Source organism: Mizuhopecten yessoensis, unplaced genomic scaffold (assembly GCF_002113885.1).
Source record: "Mizuhopecten yessoensis strain PY_sf001 unplaced genomic scaffold, ASM211388v2 scaffold6595, whole genome shotgun sequence".
Classification (NCBI taxonomy): Eukaryota; Metazoa; Mollusca; class Bivalvia; order Pectinida; family Pectinidae; genus Mizuhopecten; species Mizuhopecten yessoensis.
In genome coordinates, this window is record NW_018406628.1 from 421597 (window position 1) to 449453 (window position 27857).

Below are 27857 nucleotides of genomic sequence, written 5' to 3' on the forward strand. Positions count from 1 at the left end.
CGAAATGATCCGTGTACCTTTTACATATAACCCAATGCAAAAGGTGATATTTAAACATTTAAAGTACAATATAGAATTATTTTTGTTTATTAATGATAATAAATACTATTCAACAATCTTATGAATAGATATATACACACATTTAGAAATGGCACAAGTTACAATTGAATAATATTTAATAGGAAATCAATTGAACTACATCAGAACATCAATATATTATGATTTATGCTTACAATACTCGCATAAATATATTGTTTATGCATAACGAATCGCTGGTAAAGGAAGACTGTATGAGAAGTTGATACTACATTGTATGCATGCCTTGACGTTAGTTCTGTATTGCCTTAGACGACGTTTTTGCAGCTTTTAAGTTTGAATTACAAAGATCTTCCAATTCCTTCAGTATTTTGTAGACTCCTTTGTATGTATTAGGGACGTACCATTTCCTGCTATATCTTAGATGGTACCCTTGCTGCATTTCACTTTGAGTTGAGAAATAATGTGTTCAGTAATCATAGACATGCATAACCAACAAGTAATAACAGTTTAATAATATATCATAAAGATAGTTTAGCTATAATGCTACACAGGAATTAGTAAAGTAGTATACACCTGCTTGCGAGCACTGTCAGGAACTGTAACAAAAGACTGACACACCAGGTGACATTGATCAGTCGTCATTGAAGTTGTTCTTGGGTTCTGCATCATATCTGATATTTAGGTGATCGAGTCGTAAAAACGATGGTAGTCTGTCGTGCTCTGCAAAATGAAAACATGAACGTCACAAAAGTCAACACCACCAAACTAGGGTGTATGGTATTTGATTGTCTTTTCTACATATTGTTCTTGCTTGTATCCCGTCATGAAGATACACACCGACACAATATCTGATTCCTTGTACCGGCAGATACAGAGATTTTGAAAGGAAGGGGGACCAAGGTCATTGTCGAGAGATTAAACGTGAGAGATGCCATTTGAAATTAAACTGAATGTGCATATGGAACCAAGCCTATTCTTGATTTGACAATGAAGCGTTCATTATCCTTTATTGGAAATGGCGTTGGAATATCTAAAAACAATCGCCGTAAGCAAGATTACAATTAAAGTGATACTTAAATACTGAGATACACTATGAAGGAAGATGACAGTTCCAGTAAGTCTTACATGTCGACTGTTACGACCAAAGAGCCTCCATATTGCAGGCTCGTGAAGCAGACTCCAATCTAGATGTATGTCTTTACTGTTATTCATTTTCTGCTGCTGCATTTCATTACACTAACTGGCCGCCTGCTTATTGACAGACCAAAAAAATGAACATCTTGGTAGCTCTTCTACCTATATTTTCACAGAATACGAAATTGGCTCATGGAAATCAAAAACCTTAACCACATACTGTCAATTCCACTTGATTACTTTACATAATTCACCAATGAGAGTAACCTGTAATGCAATATGTTCTGTATAAATGAGCAGACACACATTGACAAATTCCAGAACAACAGTCTGTACAAAGAAGACAACAAGCATTAAAGGAACGCAAATTTAAAAAAAAGACAATCAACTTTTGAAAATAATAATTTTCAGAAAGTAATAGAACATATTTAAATATTTGTCCATTAAATGTCGTTCAAGGTTTTTTTAACAAGAACTTGTTTCTATTGTACGCATATGTGCAATGTCGTAGTTTAATAAGATAAATATATGTATATCTGTTCTTAAGATGCAGATTGTTATAAGATTGTTCCATACAAATTTATGAATCACCAGTTATAACATCTTTATTGTTCTCTGTGTGATGAATTGTCGGTAGAACAAAATTTTAGTTAAATCCTTTGCCGGTAAGTCTAGTAGAAAATAACGATGGCTTTCTTTTAATTACTGAACATGCTCACCTCGACAAAAGTTGGAAACCCATACAAGCGAACATCAAGATTACGTGTTCCTTGATCCACAAGTAGGGCCACTGAAATGTAAAAAAAAAAAGATATATGATGTGAACGCGTTCGAACAAAACATCTTCTATGGGATAGTATTATTTTGTCATAAACATACAAACATCATTGTTTTGGTATACTAACTTGTTTGTAGCATTGGTTTTAAACGTTTAAACAATTTTGCATTTGGTGAAAAAGGAGTTGATGGCATGGTAGAAAATGCAATATAAATATATATATAGAATAAAAACATTTTTTTCAGATCGTCCGCTAGGCCTTTCTGCCTGCTAGGGCTTCTTCAGGCGGATTGATGTTTATTTATCAATATATATATATTATCAATAATATATATATATTATCAATAATATATATATATTATCAATATATATATATTATTTATGTATATATATATTCGTGTGTTTGTTTTTGTACCTAGATCAATTTAACATAATATGTGATTTTAGGTGATTTGTTTGGTTTTGACCATTTGCAGAACGAATTAATAAATTATCTGCCAAGTGTTTAATCAGATATACAAATGTAATTGAATGTTTGCAAAATTGCTAAAAATAATATTTTCTTTTAAATTATGGCAGTAAAAGTTCAAAAAAGTTATTTTAGTTACACCAACCCCTTAAACTTGAATGAAAAAAATACTAATTTTCACCAATTTTTGGAAATGTAACCCTTGATATAACATGTTCTGCTATTACACTGTTTTTTAATATTCAATGAATAAAAATAAAAATTGTTTTTTTTTTAAATTCTTGTAAACAGGTTCTTCAAACAGCAGACATCGAATTTTTTGACATATTTTTCAGTTTTGTGTTTGCTATAAAATTGATCGTAACTTTTTTTAAATATTACAAAAACCTGTTACAAGATATCAAAACGAGACTTGAACGTGATTTAAATTTCAGAAGAGTACATTCTTAATTATGTAATACCGATTAAAATATGATACTGACATTGGGTCTGGTTGTCCATGTTGTAGTGTGCCGACAATGTACACTTCCTGTACTCTCTTGTCATGTCAAACTTCCGCCAGTAAGTGTTTATATCGGCGTCAGAGATTGCAGCATTGTAAATTTTAACCTGTTAAATTAGAAATAAAAGAGAACACAAATGTGAATATAAAATATTAGAGTAACTTAGGATGAAAATGTTTACGCTAAGAACACTGAAAAGTACACGCAGTACCAGATGTTCCGGGAAAGGCAAGCAATTAATTGTCACCACCAAATCTAGGTCAAAACTAAGTATGGTTATGTCCTCAAAACTCTAAACATTCGTAGGTAAGTTAGCTGACATAACGTATGAAAAAAGTATTCATTTTCAAAGCTTAATCGCCGATTATTTTGACAAAATAGGGTATGCTTTCGAAAAGGGTTTTAGAAAAACTATATTGATTAAATCTATGCTAATGACAATTGATTGATTTGGTCTTTTGCAACAAATTTGATTTAAAATATACAGTTAATCATTCGCATATATACAACATTGAGACAATATGTGGATACGCTTACCTCATCAATCATGCCAGTAAAATAGCTGTCGTTGTTGTCTCTCCCCATATACATCACGTCACTAGTATTCTAGAAAATAAGCACATATTGTACATGTACATCGACAGTAAAAAGATATTGAATCCTGTGTTGATTTTTTAAACAATGGCGACGACTGCTCGAGTTTTCTGGACATCGCATTGTTACATTTAATGGTCCTGTGAATATTTTTATAAAAGAGTATTATACATGTCGTGTTTCTCCGAGTATGATCTATATTGTAAGTAAAATCGTTTTTGTGACTCCTGTCTTAAACAATATTTGGACAGGCAATTATCGGCCATCGCACTAATGAATGTACCCACTTATTCGAACCCTTGTTACATTTCAAAGATTATCATTTTTAGAAAAAAACGAAAATAAAAAAAGACTTCAAAATGTAACAATGTGGAAACCTATATATTTGACCTGCAGGAGGTTATCACCAAAACAAGCTTTTCCTACAGTTTTATACCAGAAATCTCAAGTCAATTGAAAGCGAAATTACGTTGGTCACAAACGATCAAAGAACAAATTAAACCATGAAATAGTCAAGTATGAAAATCGTATTGGGTACTCGTTATCTGTTGTGTCGACTTCAATAGACTTCAATAAACTGTGCTCACGTTGTGGCCACTTGCCTTCTTACAAATATATTTGATAGATGCTTTAATTGTACAACCTTGAAATACACGTACCCATGTTAGCGCCGGTATTCCGTATTCTCTCTTATCTTGCGTAGAAAGACCGTTTGTGCCGTCAACAAACAAAGTCACTCTGTTATCTGAAATACGAATGTTGAATAAAAGATGTCAATTTCTGTTTGCAACAGATGCAAGATGTTTACGTAAAATTTGTCGAGCTATATGCCTCTATGAAAACAAAAATACAAAAAGACCCTTTTGCGAAATTGACCTATGAACAACTAAAGAGTATTGATGCAATAAAACTACATACATTGCGCATGGTACACTGTTAAAATGTGTGTCCACGTATCCGCCATTATGACTCTGGTTCCTTCGATGACACTAGCTCCAACTTTCACCTGGAAATTATTGCTTTCAATATAAAGACATACGTCATCGGACTTGGTGCACATGATCGGTTGCTTGGTGGTGAGGCTACCAGCGGACAAGTGGATCCAAGCCTCAAGTGCGAAACTGGAAAAATACAACTACTTAATTACTATACACTCCCAGGGGATAGCTAGACGTGTCTAAACCAAACTCTACAGCGATTTCGTAATAGGCCATTTTGGATAACAGCGACTCATTTAACATATTACATGTAAGCACGCACCGATGTCCAAGTATATAGATTTTGTCAAGTATCTAAAATAAAATGAGTATATACAAATCGGTTATTGCTATATGATGAAAGTAAAATGTTAATATTCACTTTTCCGTAAAGAAATTAAATTCGTGCCTACCATAAAATATGACTTTCGCTGTGTGTTTTTCTAACAGATTACATTTGTATGACTTTCTAAGATGTAAGTTTGGATTATGGCAACATAAATCAAAGCTTCGCATTATGGTTGCTTTTCTTGCAGTCGGCTAGTGATAAATACAACATAATATTACCTGCTATCAATGGATAATGAAGAAAGTGTCCCTATTTCGCCATATGTACTTCCATTAAACTGCAATGCCTTATTTAATCTGTAAAAGACGAATGCATGTATCTTTGAAATTAAAGCACGTCTATTTATATAAATGGGAGTATTGTTTTGTGATTCATCACACAGCCATTCTGTTTCCTGAATAGTGTATTTCTGACAATGTTTTCTATAGTAAAAGCACAAGAAGTCGCTGTAACTTCCCCCTTTTATCTATTAGATAATTTAACTCAACGTCTGGTGACAAGCGTGGATAATGAAAACGTTAACGACTCCTCTTATTTAACAACTACTTTTCATAAAAAAAGAACAGCAATTTGAGGATTTAAAAAAAACATCTTTGAAGATGTTAACACAACGTCAATCCTCCATATCAAATATCTTAGTTTGTTTCAATCCAATCTTCATTATGCTCACACTGTAAATATTCTACAAATTCAAATATGACTGTTTCCTCTAAATAACCATATTTACAATTATTGATACATCTATAACTACGAAATTATTGGACTTTCTTCGCAAAATATTAAATTCCTGTAATACCCTTAAATGTCGTTAATGAGCATATTTTGAAAATAGACCGGCTTTATAAATACGTTTTGGATCCTTTGCAATCAAACATATCTCGAAAGTGAGTCATATTTGACAATTAGCCGGCCTTGAAATCATGCCTTTGTATGCCTTGTATTCCCTGCAGTCAATTAACAATCAATGGCGGAATGACAATATCTGTAATTATGCATTTTTTTGCACAGCCTAACTTCATTTTTTTTATCGCAAAAGCAAATAAAATCATTAAATATTTTAATCAATAACGCAGCTATGACGACTATGGCGTACACCGTTTAAAATGAATACAAAAGAAGGCATTCGTTTCTAAAAAAAAACACCAAAACATAAGCCTATTTCCGATATTTTATATTATTAATTGAGATTTTCATGTTACTACGCTCATAGTCATATTTAATTTGCGAAATCCCTTAAGCTTGAACATTATTATTATATGATTTTAATTATTACCTTTCGGTACAGCGGTACTGGAGGTTAGACCAAAGGGACCTTGTCTGGTTGTAAGAGAACACCCCTAGTCGTCCGCCGTGTATTGACACGTCAAACACGTTACCGGAGTCCACGATGGTATTGGCTCCTTGTTCAACTCGAACTCTAAGTAATGATATTTAACGGTTAAAACAAGAACATTAATCAGTGTGAGGTCGTCAACAGACAGGGCTTGTCAAATTTGTGACATACAAAAATGTACTGAACTGGAACGAGTATAACTGAGAAGCATAACAACAGGAAATGCTTTTGTTTTCGACGGCAATTGCACAAGTAATGCATGTACCTTAGGATAAGCATGCTAAATGACAATATTGAAATGTAAACAGCATTTCAGTTTATTATCATAATACGACCTTTTGAATTGTACGTTATAAAATCGGACAATAATAAATACGTTTGTGGTAACACTATATTAATTATATCATAGGAGGACGTACTTACCATTTTATAAAAACATATTTATATACAAAACAATATACTATAATAAATCAATTAATATCAGCGAATTTCTTACCAGGATAGTGTTTCAAATGATTTACTCGCGATGTTTTATATTTTAATACTCCCTCGATCGACTCTTGCTAACTGACGTTAATTACATGCTGTGTACCTAAGGAGTCCAACAGACGGACTATGCTCTATTGTCCAACTGTATCCCTGGTGTGACTCCCAGCCAATCAGATTTGGATCTTGCCACAGCAGCGTTGTAATCCCATCAGTGTCACAACCGTGATATAACGCATACGCATACGAAGTAGTGGGAGCAGTCCCCGAGTCTACTAGCTTGTAGTACAGAGAGAAAAGAGTGTTTATTCAGTGAGAATGTATCATTTTTAATTAGTGTTTGCTAATTATTACCTGATTATTACAAACGCCTGCATAAACGCATATACTGTAAACGTACTAAAATGAACCTCAAACTTCCGCGAATACGCGACACTTTTAAAATAACAATCAAAATAATTTAACACAACAGCTATTTACAACCCGAAAGGATATCATATCGGGTTCTGCGCTTACAATGTACCATAATGTATCGGGTTTGTTTTTATTTTACAGCTGATATATATATATATATCGTGTCTTAACCAATGCTTATGTTAGAAAATTCGAAAATAATTCCATTTTTATTATACTTTGAGATATAATTTGGCCTACATCACATACCCATATTTGAACGCCTTTTACGTTTCCGCGGTCTTTTATGTTGAAATAGTTATGTCTCCAGGTTAACAGGTAGTACCTCCGGTTGCTTTGGTAACCCAATATGAAACCGATGATACCATATCCTTCACTACTACTGACAAAAGTAGTCGCAGTGAGAATTACATGGTCAAATTTCTGTTCCCCTTCAAAGACATAAGAAAGGAAACCATTTTGTATGATGGGTACATTTTCTGTATAATACGATCATTTTCTCCAAGTATTTATATGTTCTGTATATTATGACCATTTATCTATATATCATTATTATTTATTTGTATAAAATATCATTGGTATGTATTTATATATTTTATATAACGAGAGTATATCTGTGTGCATTAAATTTAGGTCGCTGACATGGAAACGCAAATATAGTACGGCGTATTATACAAACTGACTTTCAGTCGTGGACACGTAGAAAATACCTTACTATAATTCTGATAAAATGCATGAATTGTAAGACGTAAAAAATCAGTTCTCAGTTATTTCAACGTTTTCATTACATATAGTCAGTCACATGACGTACCGATCAGCGCCACTGGTTTAAGTGTTTGTTTTGATTGGTGTATATCCCTGCCCTCGTTTTGGATTGACCACTCAGGGGACAGTTCTGTAGTCCACTCTGGGTTTAGGTCGACGGTGAAGAAGCGCGAGAACGTGACGTTTGCAATATTTCTGTTAAATGGACAAATATCGTCAAAGTCTGGTGTTCCATCAAAGTCGATGTCTTGTTCACATGCATCACCCCTGCTTCTGTGACCTGTGTGAACAGTTATTTGGATCAAGTATTTTCATTAAAGTTTAACTGAAATTTGAGGATATGCATTTTGTTATTATACATCTTCTTTGACAAAGGAATTCAATCATAGAGGATGATATTCTTGATTTATAGATGAAAAAGTGCAAAATAAGATATTGTTTTTCTTCCTAATATAAATAAGTTACCAAACCAAAATAACACTGGCAATAACACACCAATTTATCAGTCGTGTATCTGGCAAAAAGTGTTGTCATTTACATCATTAAATATACCTTGCAATCTATCGTATCTATAGTTGTGAGGGACCTGTTCTTACCATTTAACATTTCTTGTGCTGGATTAGCAACATAAACACAGTTATCGGCCGTGTTCAGTACGCCGTCACCGTCTATATCATCGTCACAGCTATCACCTAAATTAAAACCGTATTTATACATTATACATGTTATCTGTAGTGGATAAGTATCGAACTTCTATAAACATGCGATGGAAATGGCACAATAAGAACAAAATATTACAAGATTGATACATTAAACCTCACCTTTGTCATAAACGACAAAAATAACAGATGGCAACTAGACTAGTGTATGCATCATATGATTAGATGCTTTAGGGTGTCTGGTTTAAATACATCTGTGAAATAACGTGACTTTTACTTTATTGGCATTATTGTTGTTCTACAAGCTAACATACTTTCAAATAGGCTATAATTGCTTAAATAAAAACGTTTTGTATAATTAGATACATGTAGTTAGCGTTTAGTTCCTTTTTTTTTGTTTTTGTTTTTGTAAGTTCGTTCCTGTTAAATGCTTTGAGAAGTTAGTCAGTTTGAACAAAAAACAATAATTTTAACAATGAGCAGAGTGATGGAAATATAGCCTGCTGTATTCAGCCTGCATGCTAGTTCGAGGCGGATGAAGAGGGATCTTTCGCAGTATTGGTGAGCACAATGTAAGTGTATGTGGCGAGTACAATGTATGTGTATGTGGCGAGTACAATGTTAGTGTATGTTTGCTATGCCTCAGCAACAATGTAGGTGCCATGATGGCGCTGCTTTCGTTCATTATATGTTTATTCATTTTAACATCAATACTTCCTTTGACACGTTAGTAATTGTGTTCAGTTGGTCACGTTGGCCACTAAATCTTAATCAGTTGAAGTGACCATGGTTGTATAAGAGGGTTTGATACCTACCCATTCCGTCGTCGTCGGTGTCTGTTTGTACGGAGTTGGGGAGATTAACACAGTTGTCTAAGTTGTCAATTACGCCATCACCATCACTGTTCGTCAAAAGTTATTAATACGAATAATTGTTATACTTTCTTTGGAATACCATAGAGGGTACGACATAAATGCGTTTATTTACATCAAATAGTTAATGACGAATTTAAAAACAAAAGTTTATATTTTCAAATAATGACTTTTTCGTTCTCAGAGTACGACCATCTTGCAACGATTTTTCAAATCTAAGTATACCTGCCCCATTCAGAAAAGTTTAACTGACTTCTCTTTTGTAAAGGTATATACATGTTTACTGATTTAACACAGAAACATACTATCAAGGGTGTCACTCTAGACTGGCCCCGTCTCTAGAATATTGAATCATTTAGAGAAAAAAATGAACTCTAATAATTTGTATCACTTGGATGTCTGATCCTAAGTTCTTAACTAGGGGGAGAAACATGTAAGGTAGAAGTGAAATGTGGCCAGGAAATCCTTCATAAAGACTTAGGGGCTGGTAGCCAGTCTTGTGTCACTCAAGGAGTAATTTGTTTTCTCCCAACAAAGCAAACAGAATTCGACATCTGTACAAATTGTATTCTTCTGGCTCGTTTAGGTAAATATCGAAATAAAATATTTGAGTCCAATGTTTGCAAGATTTAGCCATATTATAACGATTGTGATGTGTACCTGTCCTGTCCATCACAGTCATCACCGACCCCGTTCTGGTTTGTGTCGGTCTGTGCTGCGTTAGGGACGGATTTACAGTTATCACAGCTGTCCCCCACAGTGTCACCGTCAGTGTCTGCCTGTCCTGTAATTTCAACATACATTTTATCATTTCAAAGGAATGTGTCTCCCCCAATTAAGTGCACAGACACTAGTTTCCAGATATGACTATAAGAGCAATATCAATATTTCTTTAAGACAACGAAAGAGAGACAGAACAAATTAAATCTTAGCGAAAAGAGAACAAATGAAACATCCCATAAACAGATCATGATAAGTGTTTACATTGGAACAAATGAACGAAGCTCGTCCCAAAGATCACACCTTTGTGTCATTGTAGATTGAACTGAAGTGGAGTTTGCCGTTTCATTCAACTGAGTTATGGTGTTAGTATACTGTTCCCTTTTATTTGAAACAATTAAAGCTTCAGGGCGACATCTGGTTTAACCCTTTTACCCATATGCAACTTTAGTAGACTCTACCATGCATTGATATGGACGCGTCCATTATGGTCTACAGTGGGTTAAAGGGTTAGGCTTAACAAAGATTGCCTGCTTAGGGTTAAGACTTACCTAAATTTGCCTTATACGGACAATTATCAAGTCCGTTTAGGATGCTATCACCGTCTATATCGTCATCGCATACGTCACCCAGCCCGTCACCGTCGACGTCAGACTGGTCATAATTGACGTCATTGATGCAGTTGTCACATTGATTTCCCCGACCGTCTCCATCCACATCTGTCTGTATTTGGTTGGTAACGTATTGACAGTTATCCTAAAATTTATAAAGAAACGAAACGACAACTGGTTTCAATCACAAGATATGACATAATTAATCAATAGCAAACAATGACTAGTCTATTTGCGTGGGATTAGTCTTTATCAATCATTAATTATTCCTAATGACATACTCAATACTTGAATACATATGTACACCTCTACTTATATTTATTGCATGTTCCGTCAGCTCTGATTTACAAATGTCTTTAAAAATTACATACGTAAGAAATAAGAAGTAGGAAAATCAACGGCATTCTACAGTATTATTTAACACTGCAGATCACAAAATAATATCCAAATATCCTCCAAATTAACATAAAAACTGTCCTTTACAACGATACGAGAACAGATGTCATTGCCAACGTAAAATTTATTTTTATATATTTTAAATCGGTATAAAACACTCAAAAGTAGAAGCTATGTGAGTTTGTCATTATCTTTATCATTAAACGTCAATAAAAGTTATATAATCACTCTTACTTCTGTGTCGAAGATGTAATCGTTGTCGTCATCATCGTCACACACATCACCGGCGCGATCTCCGTCGCTGTCTTCCTGACCCCCGTTAGCCACATATCGACAGTTATCCTGACATAATATATCAATCGTTATACAGTTACGTTATAAAGGACCTCATTTAGCTTTAAATAGCAACCCATGTAACCTACTTGCGTTTCTTTCAGTGACCTTTTTTGTAGGAATTATGCATACATTACAATCCTAATTTTTCTGATAATTAATTATGTAATGATGCTAATTGGCAAAATATGTATTACTTTTCACCTCAACTATTAATGGTTAATGCTATTCAAATAACCACTTAGATAATACATTATATGTCCATACTCTTGTCAGAATGTGATCAAACCGTATTGAGCTGATAACAGAGAGTATGTATAATAACATCGGAAGATACTGACATTACCGTTTACCAGTGTGAAGTTATTACTGAAGCTCTACTTACGGCCAAACAGCTGTTAGAACTACAGGGAATGATGTAATCTGATATACCATCCCCATCAGAATCAATTCCACACTGAATTCCGTCACCTGCCCATTCGCTCCGACACTTTCATCAAATACAGAAAAACAAATGCGATATTCAACTTGTTGTATTGCAATTATTTTTCAGTAACTATTGTCACCATATCAAACTTGAATAGAAGAAAAGGACATCATTAAATAATATCTTCACTACGGAAGAGCATTAGAGCCACAAATAAAATTCGTTTTTCGTGTTTCTCATGCGAAATTAAGACTTAATAACTCGAAATGTCCGAGTTCAGTTAAATTTCGAGTTATTACCTCGAAATGTCGAGGTAGTAAGTCGACATATCTAGTTCCACAAAAAAACGAAATTTGCTTTTTTTTCTATGTGGTCCTAATGTTCTTCCATATCACACTATATCAATATGCAATATGTCGAATGTAACCAGCAAACAACATATGTATAACTTATTGGCTCTTACCATACAGCGGAACTCCCCCAAACCGATGTAATGACACTCAGCATTTTCATGACAGTTGTTCTCCCCAGACAAACAGAAGTCGCCTAGTCTACAACCAACGATCAAGTTCCCAATATAACCAGGCATGCAGTCGGCACAATAGAAACTTCCCTGGAAAATAGTAGAAAGGTGTTATATGATAGTAGTCAACTGTTTATGTAGAGAATGTTTACATTAGCATTATTGCAGTTATGGTCGATTTGGCCCTTTATTTATATAAGTATTTTACTTTAACTTTCAAATTTGAAAATTAAACATTGTGGTCTCCAGATTACTTTAACTCCAAAATAATAAACATGCGTGGTTTTCAGTTATGTCAGGTTAGTGTCTGCCGCGATCGAAGACATGGGTTGACAGTGTCACTCTGTATACGTCTTCAACCTGTAAACCAGTTTCAGTAAAATGTTTTGAAAAGGTTTTAGATAAATCAAATTTTACTTTTAATTGAATGTTAACCTGACTATTATACAGATTAAAATTAGAACAGTGAACTTAATATATTATCACAAACATACGATTGTATTATGGCAGTAGGCATTGACGTCACATCCGCCATTGCTGAACAAACACTCGTCAATATCGGTACAGGTTTGGTTTTCGGACGATAGTACTTGATTTTGCCTATAGAATGTCCGTCTGTGAAGGTCTATAGTTAGAGCGTCTTCGTAAGTCCCCGTGTACCCGAAAGGACACGCCTTACACTGGTACCCCGGGGACGTGTTAATGCAGCTGCTTGTATTCCAACAAGGTTCGTAAACTACACACTAGATTGGTAAGAACAATGAAGTTAGTGGAATTAATATAATTGCAATTTTTTAGGCATTAAAGCATTAACATGTTAAAGCAAAGAAATAAATCAAATTGCGAGACATCTTACTTGTTCAAATAGATTAAGAAAACGTTTTGTAAATTTGTATTTGACTCAAAATTGATTCAGTTTTGATCGTTTCCTCTGTAAGTATATATGACAAACCACAATCAAAATGATGAGTTAACAGTTTAGTTTTGTTAACAATTTCCAACAATAAGTTTTCGAAATTGAGAATTAAGTGCAATTTGGCTGCTTTTCTTGGCAACAAAATGTTTAACTTAAATGTGATGAACTGAGGATTACCTCGTCGATGTCAGTGCACGTGGCTCCGTCTCCTGTAAAACCATGCGGACAGGGGAGACAACCGTGACTGTATGTACCTGGTCCAGTCTGATAGTTATAACATTGTTGTATGGTATGACAGATTGACGTATCAGCTAGACAAGGACACTGGACATGAGAGTCACATGCTAAGCAACTCCCAGTGTCAAAGTCAAGGTACGCCCTTCTTTGACATACGTCACAACTTCTTCGGGTGTTTGATGATGCGTAGCCTGTCGGACAGGGCTTACATGACGATTGACCCTTTTTATCCTGGTAAGTTCCTGGATCACACAGCTGACAAAACTCTGCAATATTGTCATCGAAAAAAAGCATTAACACTTCCAACCATATCAAGAGGATCATTAATTATATTGCTCTTGGGCTTCCGATGTGTTTGCTATTGTTTGGTCCAAAGTAAATATCGGCTTTGAGTAAAATAACACATTTTATTATGTCAATGATCATTTTCGACAAGGCATTCTGAACGTGAAAGATACATGTATGTTATCTATTGTAAAACTTATGTACGTCCCTGTAAAAATGAATTAATGGGTAAATTGATAGTGCCAAAACAGAAAACAAAGTGAAATAATATGCATATGTCAACTGTGCATACATGAATCAAGTTGTAACATGTATCAACGTGTACATGTATTTAATTGAAATGTGCCTCGGGACACTTTATTTATGTTTTAGGGGGTATTTGGAAAATATGTATGATAAAAAATAACAGAAAGTTTGAAATAATTAAGAGAAATTTTACAAACCGGCCGTTCCATCCGAATATGTCCCCTCAATACACTGGAATCTCACCCCCTTCCGACATGCGTTCCCTGACTCACAAGGGTAGCATTCCGAAGGACAGTCAATATCCGAACAGTTCACGTAGTGAAAATCTTGACAGGGTGTCGTGTACCCGTCCTTACACAACTATAGCGTAAACACAAAACAATACACTGTACCACAACATTAGCACACGGGAACGAAAAAGGATCTCGAAATTGAAAAAATGCAACACCGAGGTAAAGAAAGTTAGATAACAAAACAAAAGACATTGCTAATCCTTCACAAAAAGATACAGATGAGTACTAAATGTTCCCGCAAAGGTTTCATGTGTCATACTTTTGCACCGGTGGTTTTTTGTGCCAATGCCGACGATGTAAAACATAATTTTGTTCATGATTGCGTATATTTAATTTCTTCAGTATAGATTAATGCGTTTCAAGTAAATGAAACATTAGAGGCCTAATAGTCATTAATGGGTCAAAAGGGCACAGTTGAATCCAAATCTTAAAGGTCATGCTTTTGAGTAGCTAATCAATTGAGGACGTGAAAATTGAGCAATTAATTGAGTTTCGTTTCTCATTAAGTATAAACCTCATAAGAAATAAATATTCGGACTTGTAGGAATATGTTTTGTTTCCAATCTTGTCATTTGTTTTACTGCCAAGATTATTGTGTTATTTATTGCGTAAATTATTCAAAACAGAAATGCGGTGATTGTTTTGTATGGAAAATATCAAAATACGAAGCTTATACTCTATTAAGAAGTTGCTTTGTTTATTTTCACAAATCAATTTTTTCATGTTGATATTAACAAAAGTTATCGTTAGATGTATATATAGCACATTTATTTTCAGACATCCGAAAGTTGTCTGTTACAAACCGAATTTTCATAAGCAACGATCTTTAAAATAAGATATCACTCTAACATTTACAATTACAGTGACCAAAATTTATAATCATTTATTGATTTTTCAGTACAAATATTGCTATAGATTAATTGTCCAAACAAAGTTTACCATTGCAGAATGAAGTTCATCTATCAGAATAAAAAGGTACCAAAAGAGATAGACTGAAACGTAAAACCTTAAAACTAACCAAACAACAAGAAACATTCAGAAAATTGAAACCAAAATGAAAAATATCTATAAGTAATACCGTAACACACTACCTACCCAGCCGAGTGGACATGTGGTACATTCTGACGCAAGTCCAAACGAGTGTTCTGTCTGAGAGCGTCCACACGTGGAGTTGGCCTGGAGCGGATCACACCGTCCACATGGTAACGAGGTCCCGTCTCCTACACAGTAGTTGGTGGTCAGACATCGCTCACAGGTCGTCCGGTCTGTGGGATGTTGAAGACGTAATCAGACTATTGATGTCATTGATACCATACGCAAAGGAATATTTTAGCGATATTGATTCTTGAAACATTTAGTGTGACTAAAAGACAAATGGTATCGCTTTATAATATACATTTAAAACATGTGAAAAATGTAAGTCCATTATTATCAATAAGTGTGGATCTACATGCATGTATCAACGTGCAACGAATGTGGAGCATGGGACACTTCAACGATTTATTATTTATCATACTGTTTGCATTTATTTTTATTGAAACTGGATTCACAAAACAAGGTGGCAAATGGCTTTAGTCAGCTAAAACAAAGTTTTAGTCTTCTAAGTAAGCTTGTGCATTACTCACAGTATCTAAATAGCAATTCAGAACAACCGACGAGTTCTAGGCGGAGGCCCACATGATTGTTCCAAGTCAGTGGGTGTATTCGGATCAGCCGAGTGATGATTTCCGGATCCAACATATTGGTTACTATTGTATCCCTATCACTGTTTCCTTCAAAAGTCTTCAGTAGAAAAACACAGACTTACAGTATTAATATTATATTTATAATATTATTATTTTATGGTACCTGGGACATTAAAATACATAGAAATATACAAAGTCTTTGAGATTTCAGATAGGAAAATGTCGCCAACAAATCGAATTTATTGAATAAATATGATAAAGTACATGTATCAAGGTGTACTAATAGAATTATTAAAAAACAATGTAATATTTCAAAAGCTGTTTTCGCCTGATTATGTTACCTGTTGACTTACAATTAATTAAAATATGAATAATCAAATGTCAATAAGTATCATTATATTGGCATCAGGAATATAACTTCATTTTTTTTTATATTCAATTTTGGAGCGAAGTAAACACGAAAATATATTTTCTAAATGTTGTTAACTATATCATATATCTAATATTTTGGTATTACGAACATGACATCACATCATTTAATTTGTCGCAGTCCAATAGAAATATAATTTATCAAATTTGATCTGAAATATATTATTTTAACTATGTTTTAAAACGTATATGTACTGTATCACCAGTCCCATTTGTATAGTTAAGCCACGTGACACCGTCGGTACAGTATGTGATACCAAAGCTGGTGACCCAGTTATCCTCATCCGCCTGTCCCTGTAGCATCAGCTGATTGATCTTATAAGAGCTGTTTAATAACACCTGTATCCACTGGTCAGCGTCCGGTACTGGAGTCCACCCTCCGTGGATGCTTCCCAAAGTATCTGTAAAATGTTAAAAATTAACTGAATATATGATGGTCTAAAGGATAATATAAGAAAACTTATGATTGCTATCAAATGATATGTACTTTGTACAAATTAACTGTATGTATGTTGACCTGAAGGATAATATAAGAAAATGTATGATTGCTATCAAATGATATGTATTTTGAACAAATTAACTGTATACATGGTGGTCTGAAGGATAATATCAGAAAACGTACGATTGCTATCAAATGATATGTACATTGTACAATGGTTGTTTGTGACCTTGGTTATTATGTTCTTGACACAAAATTAAGGTTTTGCAAGGTAACAAGGTCTTTGACATAACGAAATGCAACTATCCTTTAATTATGTTTGCGATGTAAAATCATGTTTACTAATGTTATGAAGTATGAAACATATTAATATTACTTCACGCTTACGTGGAACGCCAGGGAAGTTCAGTCGGGCACGACATGGATTGCCCTCGTAGGTAAAGGACGATGCTGTAATGTCCTTTTCTCCTATATGCCCGGACTCCATCCCCAACACTTGATCGCATTCTCAAAAAAATAAAATTCACAAAGATGAGTTATTTGTGAAATGAGTATGCTACCACACACAATGTGTTATAACTTAAATTAGTAAAGTCAAAATATCATGCATAAATGTACTCATACACATTTTTCTATAGGAAACTTTAACATAAAAAAAGAAAATGTATTTCATTGCTAATACATATAAAATCCGAACTCAAGGTTGTTCAAATAAGAAAACAACGTGAACTGACGAAATACAAAACAAAAGGAAATATATCATGAACCTAAAGTTACTCCTGAAAAGTAAGTGTTTAATTAAATATGATATCAATCAAGGGAAAACATGTATATAGGTAACCACAGATACGGTAAACGATGATTTAAATCTTGTCTGTTACTTAAAGCTCACGTTGAAAATTACGTTGTGATAACCTCAATATGATTTCCACAGCGTAGATTCAAACATCTCATGTTGAAATCCCTGACTAACTAGCATTTTCAACAAGACACAGCAATCCAGAAATATTGAAACATAGAACAGGCTTTTGAACAGTAGATCGGTTTTAACATGTAAACTCCATACGCAGGAGGAAAGGAGTAGTAACGGCTATAGAATTAAAATCGTTTGACATTAACGTGATAAATACTTTTGCACAGTGGGTAAAATCAGGATATGAAATCGATAAAAAGAGGTATTATCAATTTCTATTTCGGAGGACAAGACAATAAGTATGCAATATATATGAATATGAACTTAAACAAACAGACTAGTGCGCTATCATTGTAAGTTAATGTATACACGTAGCCACAAGGCTCTCCGTGTTTTAATATGTGTACCGATGAGATCTTTCTGCACTCCCGAAACGACACGAATTCTTATTTTCTTATTGATAATAATTTGTTAAACAATCAAACATTTAAATGCCGGAAGTACAAAGAATTGTTACATATAGTATGGTCTTATTGCCTTGCATTGCATTGGTTTGACACTAAAAGTGTCATTACCTGGATTGTGTAAGTACACGTAATATCCTGGCGCCCTGAACACGAGCTGGCCCGTAGTGTTGTCCACAGAAAGAGAGTAATTTACAGGACCGTACAAAGCATCAATAAGGCAGGAGTTATCCACCTCAAACATCAATGTTGCTCTGGATCCACGGGCTGGGGATCCGCCGTCAAGTGCAATTATCGAAAAGCTGAGATTCGTGGTCTGTGTGTATACTTCATTAAACAGGTCCAGGGAGGGGTTTAAGTCTAGCGGTGGACTATTTCAGGAATAAGAAAAATAGTGTGATTACTGATCATTGATTAATTCATTTTGTACAATGAGCATAAACTATACACTTTTATAGTTTATATGACGAAAATGTATATAACGATTTTATAGTTACATGCGTTACATGAGAGATCGCTTTTCCAAATTAAAATGTACATTAAACACCTTTTGTATCCTTTGTTTTGCAATTCAAAGCGTTTTCATTTGTCGACAACAAAATAACACTGTTTATGGTAACTTTACGTAATATCCTATATCAAAACCGGTTTTTTTTTCCTTTTTGTGATAGGATTATGGTACCAAAGTTATATTTTAAGAATTGAAATATCATATCTCTCAACCACTATATAGGACTATATGATCGTCATAAATCATTAACTTATAATGCCGATATGGGACAAAGGCAAATTATTTAGATCTACAACGTTGTAATAGCAACGTCAATGTCTCGCGATAATGAATATGGCGTTTCAAAGTACAAACCATATCTGATGTGATAACTAAACGTGATAGGGTTACACAATGCGTAATGGCAAGGCTACTAGAGAGCAGTGCAAACAACGAAAATTCGTACATGTGTGGACTAATAGTATTGTCTGAAATCAATTTGTTCGCGTACCATCTTAACAATCTTACACGATGTAGTAAATAGTATCAAACAACAACTGTACAGCCATTTGTGAAATCTAATGAATTGACTGAATATCACTAACGTCCCAACAATTGAAACAAAAATATTACCATTTTCTTTCGTTAAAGTACTTGTCGTCATATGCAGGATTTAGAAACATTACTGTATAGGCAATATTACATGGCAAATAATCGTATTGTGCAAGTTAAAATACATTTAAATGCATTACTATGCAATCTAAGGTAAAATATAGAAGCATTACTTTAATGACATCGGTGATATGATCGTCATAAATAACATGACTATATGCCGATATGGGGCACCATTAACGTTTCATTAGAGCAAATAGCATGGCCTACAAGATCACTTTTGTGCATATTGGAAACCAACGAAATGATTTGCTCTTGTAGGATACACTCAGGTATGATGCACGTATATGAGACGGATGTATTGTTTTCAAAAAGTAAAACGTAGCTAATATATGCAGTTTGATGCTATAAGTGAAAATGATATGAGCTAACGTGATTAAAACAATATATCATACAACAATAAAGAAATGTATATATCTTTAATACAGGTGAAAACCCTCTTCCAGAGAAACTATAGAAAAAAAGTAAAGTGCCCATAAAGAGGATGAGAAAACATGAACGGAGGGGAAAGCAGTGGGTATGACTATGATGTAAATATCATGTCAAAGTAGTTGTTTTAAAACTAGATTTAAATAAATTTTAAGGCTAGTAAGCAACAAGTCAATGCAACGTCCCTCTCCGGTTCCAATGCTTTCAGCATGTGGTAGTTATATATGTAGCGTTTTGGATAAAAACTACAGAATTTGTCCGGTATGAGAGAACCAAATTATTTTGTAAAAGGAACATAACTCCCGCAAAAATAGCCGGACTTAAAAAGTAATAGATACGCAAAACTTAAGAGTGGTGATTACATCTGAGCAGTTACAGAAAAATTCGGCTGAAGAATTAAGGGGGAGTTATCCGGACAGCATTCCCTCCTCGGATAGGTGAACAAAGATGTAGATAAGATAGACTTACTTTTCTATAACAGTAGAGATGTAGTAGGAAACCACCCTGTTGTTGCCACTATCTGCGTCAGTTGCTGTCATTGTAGCGATAGGAAGGATCTGCAGGGCGGGATCGCCTTTTAAGTGGAGGTTGGTCTCGTTTAACACCGGACAGTTGTCATTGATATCTTGTACGTTTACCTGTTGACGCAATTTCGACGACACCTCGTTAATTTAGAGCTTTAATAAATCGAAGAATTGATATAATGAATAAACCTTAGTAGCTAATTATATGTATTTCATTAATTGGACTGAAACAGGATGTGCTTCCTGACAATTACAACTCGCATTCAAAGGAAACCGACCTGTCAGTAAATTTAAAGAACATATCTGCACACATTATTTTGAGGATTTATACGTTCCCGGAGCTTTCAATCGGGATACAATAATTTTATTACAATTACTGGTGTCACTTAACCTATCTCTTTATGATTCCTTTGCTTATTCTCTATTCTTAATATATTCCTTTGAGATTGGAATGCTAGAATTAATAATTTTTCACAATATATTTCAAAAAAACCTCTTTAAACAAAGCACCATCATGATCTACACTACAATTAATTATAGGAATTTGAACAATGATAGTGATAAATCGTGTGACCTTAAACAATTAAAACACCGTGACCTAGATGAAGTCTGTAATCAGGATGTTTATTTAAACATCTTACAATTTTTCTTTACAATACGATACTTTTGGTACAGTAAGAATCAAACTATATTCAACTTATTACGTACAAATGTATATTTATAGTATTTGCATACCTTGATTGTGATTGTGCCGTTGGATGGCGGATTTTTTCCAGGATCGACAATCTCCATTACAACATTATATGAGCTGCTAACCTCGTAATCAAACGGCAAAGCGAGAGTGAACAGAGCCACATCAGTGTTTACGATGAATGTTTCTATAGATGTGTCATTACCCTGAGGAGTCACTGGTGAAGGGTCGGGGCACTCTAAATAACAAAAAAAAAATCAGGGATCAAATTTGTTTTCAGAAGACCTAGGAATTCAATGAAACCTTAGATAAAGTGAAATGTTGTAGGGTTTCAAACTTGATACAAAACAGACAGACATACGTTATGATGCCACTGAACTACTTTTGGAATGCATCAGCATTGATGGCTGATACAGACTAGGCTGTATTCGCTTTGTATAATTTACATAATAAATGATCATATAAAAAATTGAAAATTTACGGTGATTATAAATACTATTTCAGAAGATGATGATTTCTGATGATACGGATAACATGGAAGTTGATAAATAAACACATTTAATTTCAAATACATATATGAAATGTTCACATTTATTTTATATGGATATGGTCCTGACAAAAGGCAACACGGCAGTTGTTCTTGACCCGACCCACTGTATATGAGCAAAGTGGCGCGTTAGGCAAAGCCAACGCTGCCAAAGTGACAAAGTACTCTCACCTAGTGGATGTGGTTAAGGAACAGTTTAAAGTGAACATAGTTAAAGTCAGGTTTTGCCATTGGTACAAGAGGCGGATGGTGTAAGAAAAACACCGATACTCTAAATGAGATTGGGATCCTCGATAAAAGATTTGAGGAACATCTCTGACGCCGAGCACTGAAAGGAACCATAAATATGCTGAGACTGTTCATGGATGTCTGAGCCTGATGACATGTTGCCTGGTACGGCGCATGATCATATGAACGCCAGAAACTCTCCAAATATATTTTCCAACATTTTTTCTCGTGATATTGTTAAATCTTAATCATACGAAGAAAGTCTAAAACATTCTGAGAGGAAACTTACCAACATAGGATAAACTGTCGACTGTAGTGTAGTTTTGGGTTACGACGGTAGGGGGCGCAGCTGCCAAATTGTTTCCAGCAGTATTGTCCAGTATTGTGAAATGCCTTGCCTCGTTCCCTAAATTGTTGAGTATTATTTTGTTCATATACTAGTCTTTGTCTTAGTTGGAAAAAAAGGCTCTTTTTTCTATGAATTTGAAATTTTCACAATTAAAATATGTTTCTGGGTCTGAGACTGTATGGTTATATAGCAGGAAATCTACCAACTTGCTGGAATAGATAGCTACGTATATATTGAAATTGCCAACATAGTTACCTGCTACATAGATCAACCCATTTTGTCATATTAATTATGTTGAAAACGAACAAACGATTGTGATTATATTGAAATGGTGATAATAAAAATAGGAATTACATTATCAAAAACATCACATTCTTGCAAAGGTATACATTATACTTTAAAAAAAAAAAAAAAAAAGCATCGACAAATTGTCGTGCATCATCTTTCCGCTAAAAGCCAATTTTATATAAACAGATGCAGACTTACGCCAGTTTGCATTTAATAGAAATAGGCATTTATCTATATATATATACATGGTTAACCCCGGCTTTTGCCTGTGCATATCAATTTGCATGCGTATCTCAGACGATAGTGAAGTTGAATTAAGGCTTCACTAAAGCCTAGCATCTGATGCTAAGCAGTCATACCTTGTATGATTGTGACATTGAACGGAGGTCCAACTGAGAAAATGTCGGCGAGGTACAGCTCTTGGAGCGTTCCATTGACATGGAAGTCCTCCAACGGATTGATGACGTAATCAGGTGGGAACTCCTTTAGTGGGTCAGTAAGGAACTGAATGTTTTCTGTCTGTATATACAGACCTGAGGAGCACGTGATACGCTCGGCGTGAAATATTGACATATGGTATCTCTCACCAACCTAAATGTATAAAGGATTATCTAGAAATGTATTTTCTAAAAATAGTACTAGATGATATCACAAAAAAAGATTATATACTCGTAAAATGCTATGTAATTTTTGATTTCAGATGGAACATGTTCCCATGAACAATCCACATACAAATATAATTGTGCTACCTATTATCAAAATATTCAAATCTAACACAATAGATGAAAATATTTTGTTACATAGCTTTTGTTTGTTTACAGTAAATCATCAATATATAGTAACAGTTCCACAGATTATAAGGAATGGATTGCATAATTTATAATGACGTTATATTAATAAATGATATGACAATTACTAACACTAATTTTCGAACGTCATTTATAATGACAGAGCAAATAAAAATGAGAAGACGTCATCAATTCAGATGGAGGGTGAAGCTATGAGAATATGTACCGCTAGTTCAAGAAACACGCTGTCGATCGATTCTGTCTTTGTAACGACGCATTGTCCACTGACTATGATGCCTGTCTTAGGTGTGACTGCGGCACCACCTGTAACAATACGTAAACGAGGTCATACATGGTGTAATAGGTATACTACGGTACACTACACACTCACAAGCATACACATTACTACAGTGGCACACGTTAAATATGAAACCTTTTAACTCGAGGAGATATATTGCACAGGCATAACATATGGTGCTGTGATTATCTAAAACTATCCATCATATTCTTCACAAACAAAGCACATTCAATACAAGAGCATTGTATTGATTTTTAATTTGTATGCCATGAACAAAATCTTTTTTCTATGTTACTTCTCTATTTCATTAATTAAAGCAAATATATATAGGTTGTAATTAAAACGTACCTGCAGCTGATGCTGGTGAAAGATCAATCATCTTACATGGAAAGCCGCTCCCTCTAGTAATGACCTCTAACACTAAAACGTCATTGATGAAGACCCAAAGATCATCCCCTCCCCCGACGGCTATTGTTTCGTTTTCGATGCCTTGGTAAACAAATCCTACTCGGAGAGCGGATGTGAAGCTAAACAAACGGACGATACATATACATAGCAGCTCTACATGTACCCTTATCAAATACTTCAGATCCAAAAATATATTTGATTGCACACTTTTTTGTTTCATATCGTATTCCATTTCCTTCTCGCGTTTTACTTTCCTGACAGCCATGTTTTGATTTTAACAATATTATTAATAATGAATGTTGGATTTACAAAGATATAAGTACATGTATTAACAACTGACTGAAGAGGCAGGCATCAGTGCTTGGTTCGAATTAAACAACTTTTATTGCTACATAGGCCTACCGTTATTGTCACAGTCAAATTAACGGAATCATGTTGAGATCTATGGTCAATCAGCAGCAAAGCAAGCTTATATTTAGTAATGAAAAGTACAAAATACCATATTATTTATTGAGGTAATTGATTGAGAAGGGAGTTTAGAGTATACAATATACCACGTTGTATAGTTTGTCGTGTACACATGAAAAAGGAAAATCCACGAGATAATTCGATTGCCTAGGCTAATAAATTAATGTAACCAGGTACAGTACACCATTTTAATTCAGTTTCAGAAATATAATGGTATCGACTCCTCACCCGAAATTGTGGTCTTTTCCAAAGCAGTCCTTCTGAGTGTCCCCAAAACCAATCCCATCGATTGGATAAAATGTTTCAGATTCGTACCTGGGGATGAAATTGAAACTAATCTTAGATACGTTCTTTAAAGCACAGATGCATTTACAAAAAATAAAAAATTCGTACGCACTTTCATTAAAACAAACGACATATTTACATGTACCAGGTTTTTCTCACCTATGTGTCGGTGGAACGGTTCCAATTATCTGCAAAGTGATCAAACCATGAACAGCCATGTTTGTTGGTAAGTTATCAACAAACCAGGAGGAAAAGGAGTCAGTGCTAAGATTGTCCGACCGCTTCAACCATGAACCAAACGGACTTGGTACGTAGGTTGGTTTAGTGGTTATGGCGGTCTCATATCCCACGAAGTCCGGATGTGTTTGACTAAAATTATAACGTTTTCTCCCATTCAAACAAAACATTTTGAAATTAATAAATAGCTAAAACGATTCATAGTTCTTAAAGTGAAAATGTCAACAAATGTCTCTTTCCATCCATCATGAAATAAAACCAATTGTTATAGAAAATAATATCATTCAGAAATTTAATGTTAATTAATAAATTACTTTGGTCTTGCAATCTAACTACGTATATATGTTGATGAATAAGTTTTCTATATAAAAAAATAACAAACTTGTTTCCAAAATATTCTTTTTGAGTTATCAACAAACCAGGAGGAAAAAGAGCTTAAAAATTACAGTGTTAACGAACCGGACACCTTTATTTTGATAAATGATAATGTCTGAGGATACCATTAGGTACAATACAAAAAAGAAACACAGAGTATGTGTACATACCTAAAATCATAATAGACAATTGGAAGTACCCAGTCGAATATATCAGCAGGTGTGATCCCGTAGGTTGAATTTGTCGAGTTAGTTGAATTGTCACTGGTAGTTAGATTTGGTTGTGTCACTGCAGGAGAATTTAACAACATATACACTACGACTTATATCAATATAATGTAAGGTGTTATGTTGCAAATAAAGCTGATATATTTCAACGTAAAATATGTCTGTAATATATGATGGCTCGTCTGTTTGCTAACGAAGATGCTCTAAATGTCAACAAAACAAATGACGATGTCATGATGTGATTATGTTGATAAATTAAACGGAGTTGAAATAGAACTGAATTTAAATGGACCTTGATTCAAATCATATACATATTCAATGTATTTGTAATTGTTTATCTATGTGTTTACACTGTCATTAAGTTACTCACCTCTTTCCCTTTGTGTCTTGACTATTCCTGGTTGACTCGGCGGACTAGATGTGAAATTGGAATTTCCATCAAGTACAGCAACAACACAAACATACTCCGTGTCAGCCTGAATTTTGTCGTCTTTTGTGAACGTATGCGAAAATGTATTAGGTAAACTTGTTGTAGATGTGTTGTTGAATGTGTCAGTTGTATTCAATCCTGTACTGTTAGAGACGTCTGTTGTGTTTAACCCAGTGTTGTTGAATATGTCAGTTGTATTCATTCCGGTACTGTTGGAGGCGTCAGTTGTATTCGACCCAGTGTTATTCTTTGCGTCGGTTGTATTTACCAAAGTGTTGTTTGACGGGTTCGTGTTTTTCAACGAGTCTTGTATACTAGGTATTGTGGTAGTTATCACATTGCCACTTGAACTAGAACAGGTAAGGTTATATCGCCTGAAATTATAAAAATATTTACTATAACTTTCCGGGTGAGTCATTCATGGTTGAAAAAATCAAATTAATCAACGTTGTTTAATCCACGTATCTGAAGTTATAGGTATTGAGACAGAGGTTGAAAGATTAATTCAGATCTTCGTACATACTTATCATGATAGGCGACAGAAAAATCAAGTAAACAATGAATGTAAACAATTTCCAATACATATTTCAGTCAATGACAATTGTCATTGAACATCTTAATAGTCACAATAAAATTAAAGCAGAAAACCTGAGAGATTCGTTCCACCATTAGCTGTCTAAACCCACGTGAAAGTGTGTAAAATTCGTTTAAATCAGTAAACTCCTTACTAATGAAAAGAAGCACCTTAGTTTCTGTTTATCTTTTTCCATGATGTTACTTTTTTAATTGTATTTTCTGAACTGATTCTGTTCATGCCACCGGAATTATCAACGAGCGTACACTCACTGTTGCATTAACATGTTCTATATGGTAGCAAAAATATCACCATGCTTCAGCTTCCGTGTCGGACAATATCGTGATGCGATCAGGTCTCGTCCAAGTCAGTGTGACATCAGTTGACGTGATAGTTGACGCCGTGACGTTCACAGGAGCTGTTCAATAATAACAGGACAATACGTGTAACTGTTCTATGAATATAAATATATAAAGCGTTTCATATGAAACTAGTAAACAATAATTACAGGAAAGACGACATATAACCCAATAAAGCTATTACAAAATATAAAAATAAAAATGATGGAAATGATCTTCAATGATCTTTAGTTTAAAAGTATTTCAGTTTGAGTAATCAAAATCCCGTTCTCTTAACGGAACGTACATCTTACAACCCTATCTAAGGAATTTAAATTAATGAAAAATACTTACAACAAAGGAAAACTTCAGGATCTGCCATAACAAAGTATATCGCATTCGATGACGTAATGTTTGAAGAGGAGTCCAGAAGAATTCCCACCGCCTTTTCTGGTGACCCGCAAGCACCACCGGAAATGACCTTACGTACCTTTTTTAAGGTTTCAATCATGTAGCAATCGCACCCAATATCTTGATTTCCCGTCAAATCACTTAAACATTTAAGAGCAAAAGTAACGGGAAAGTACGACATTATTTTAATAAAATGATACAGATATACTCAGGGAACTTTTGAAATGAAAGCAAATTATAAAAGAATAATATATTGATTGGAGACGAAATGTTTACTCAAATGTCAAAAAATAAATGTCCGACGGAACTAATATCACCTGAAAATATTTAAAGACAAGGCCCAGATTACCCGAGACAAAAATGTTGGACTTCAATTTGTGAAGAAATATCTTACTGATCTGTATTTCTTAATATCAACGTAGGTGGAAATAATATATCCCATACCCACTCACAAAGACTCATTCAGAACTACGTCTGCACAACAGGGATGAATGATTTCACGTACTTTTAT

General features: G+C 34.4%; 1 protein-coding gene across 1 annotated transcript; it reads right to left on the reverse strand.

Moving 5' to 3' along the window:
* Nucleotides 1-158: 158 nt before the first annotated feature.
* LOC110452322 lies at nucleotides 159-27370 on the reverse strand. The gene is made up of 38 exons (XM_021500766.1): nucleotides 27290-27370; nucleotides 26910-27015; nucleotides 25964-26397; nucleotides 25537-25654; nucleotides 24914-25123; nucleotides 24698-24784; nucleotides 23942-24120; nucleotides 23522-23619; nucleotides 22867-23098; nucleotides 22160-22276; nucleotides 21140-21333; nucleotides 20349-20518; nucleotides 18401-18660; nucleotides 17300-17419; nucleotides 16669-16874; nucleotides 15985-16141; nucleotides 15455-15624; nucleotides 14264-14426; nucleotides 13476-13801; nucleotides 12877-13125; nucleotides 12323-12472; nucleotides 11818-11922; nucleotides 11334-11441; nucleotides 10644-10848; nucleotides 10033-10156; nucleotides 9316-9401; nucleotides 8438-8533; nucleotides 7888-8121; nucleotides 7326-7507; nucleotides 6769-6941; nucleotides 6117-6260; nucleotides 5062-5139; nucleotides 4436-4638; nucleotides 4177-4262; nucleotides 3461-3529; nucleotides 2903-3029; nucleotides 1893-1963; nucleotides 159-759 (listed from the first exon to the last, which is right to left on the reverse strand). The coding sequence occupies exons 1-38, from the start codon at nucleotides 27315-27317 to the stop codon at nucleotides 718-720; spliced, it is 5907 nt and encodes a 1968-aa protein (XP_021356441.1). The 5' UTR covers nucleotides 27318-27370; the 3' UTR covers nucleotides 159-717.
* Nucleotides 27371-27857: the final 487 nt, after the last annotated feature.

Coding starts and splice junctions, on each gene's coding strand:
- LOC110452322 (XM_021500766.1), bottom strand. CDS start 27,317: ATGGCAGATCCTGAAGTTTTCCTTTGTT. Junction 24,121..24,697: donor GGAAAAGACCACAATTTCGG/GTGAGGAGTCGA, acceptor CCGTTTGTTTAG/CTTCACATCCGCTCTCCGAG. Junction 760..1,892: donor GGTTTCCAACTTTTGTCGAG/GTGAGCATGTTC, acceptor TTCATTTTGCAG/AGCACGACAGACTACCATCG.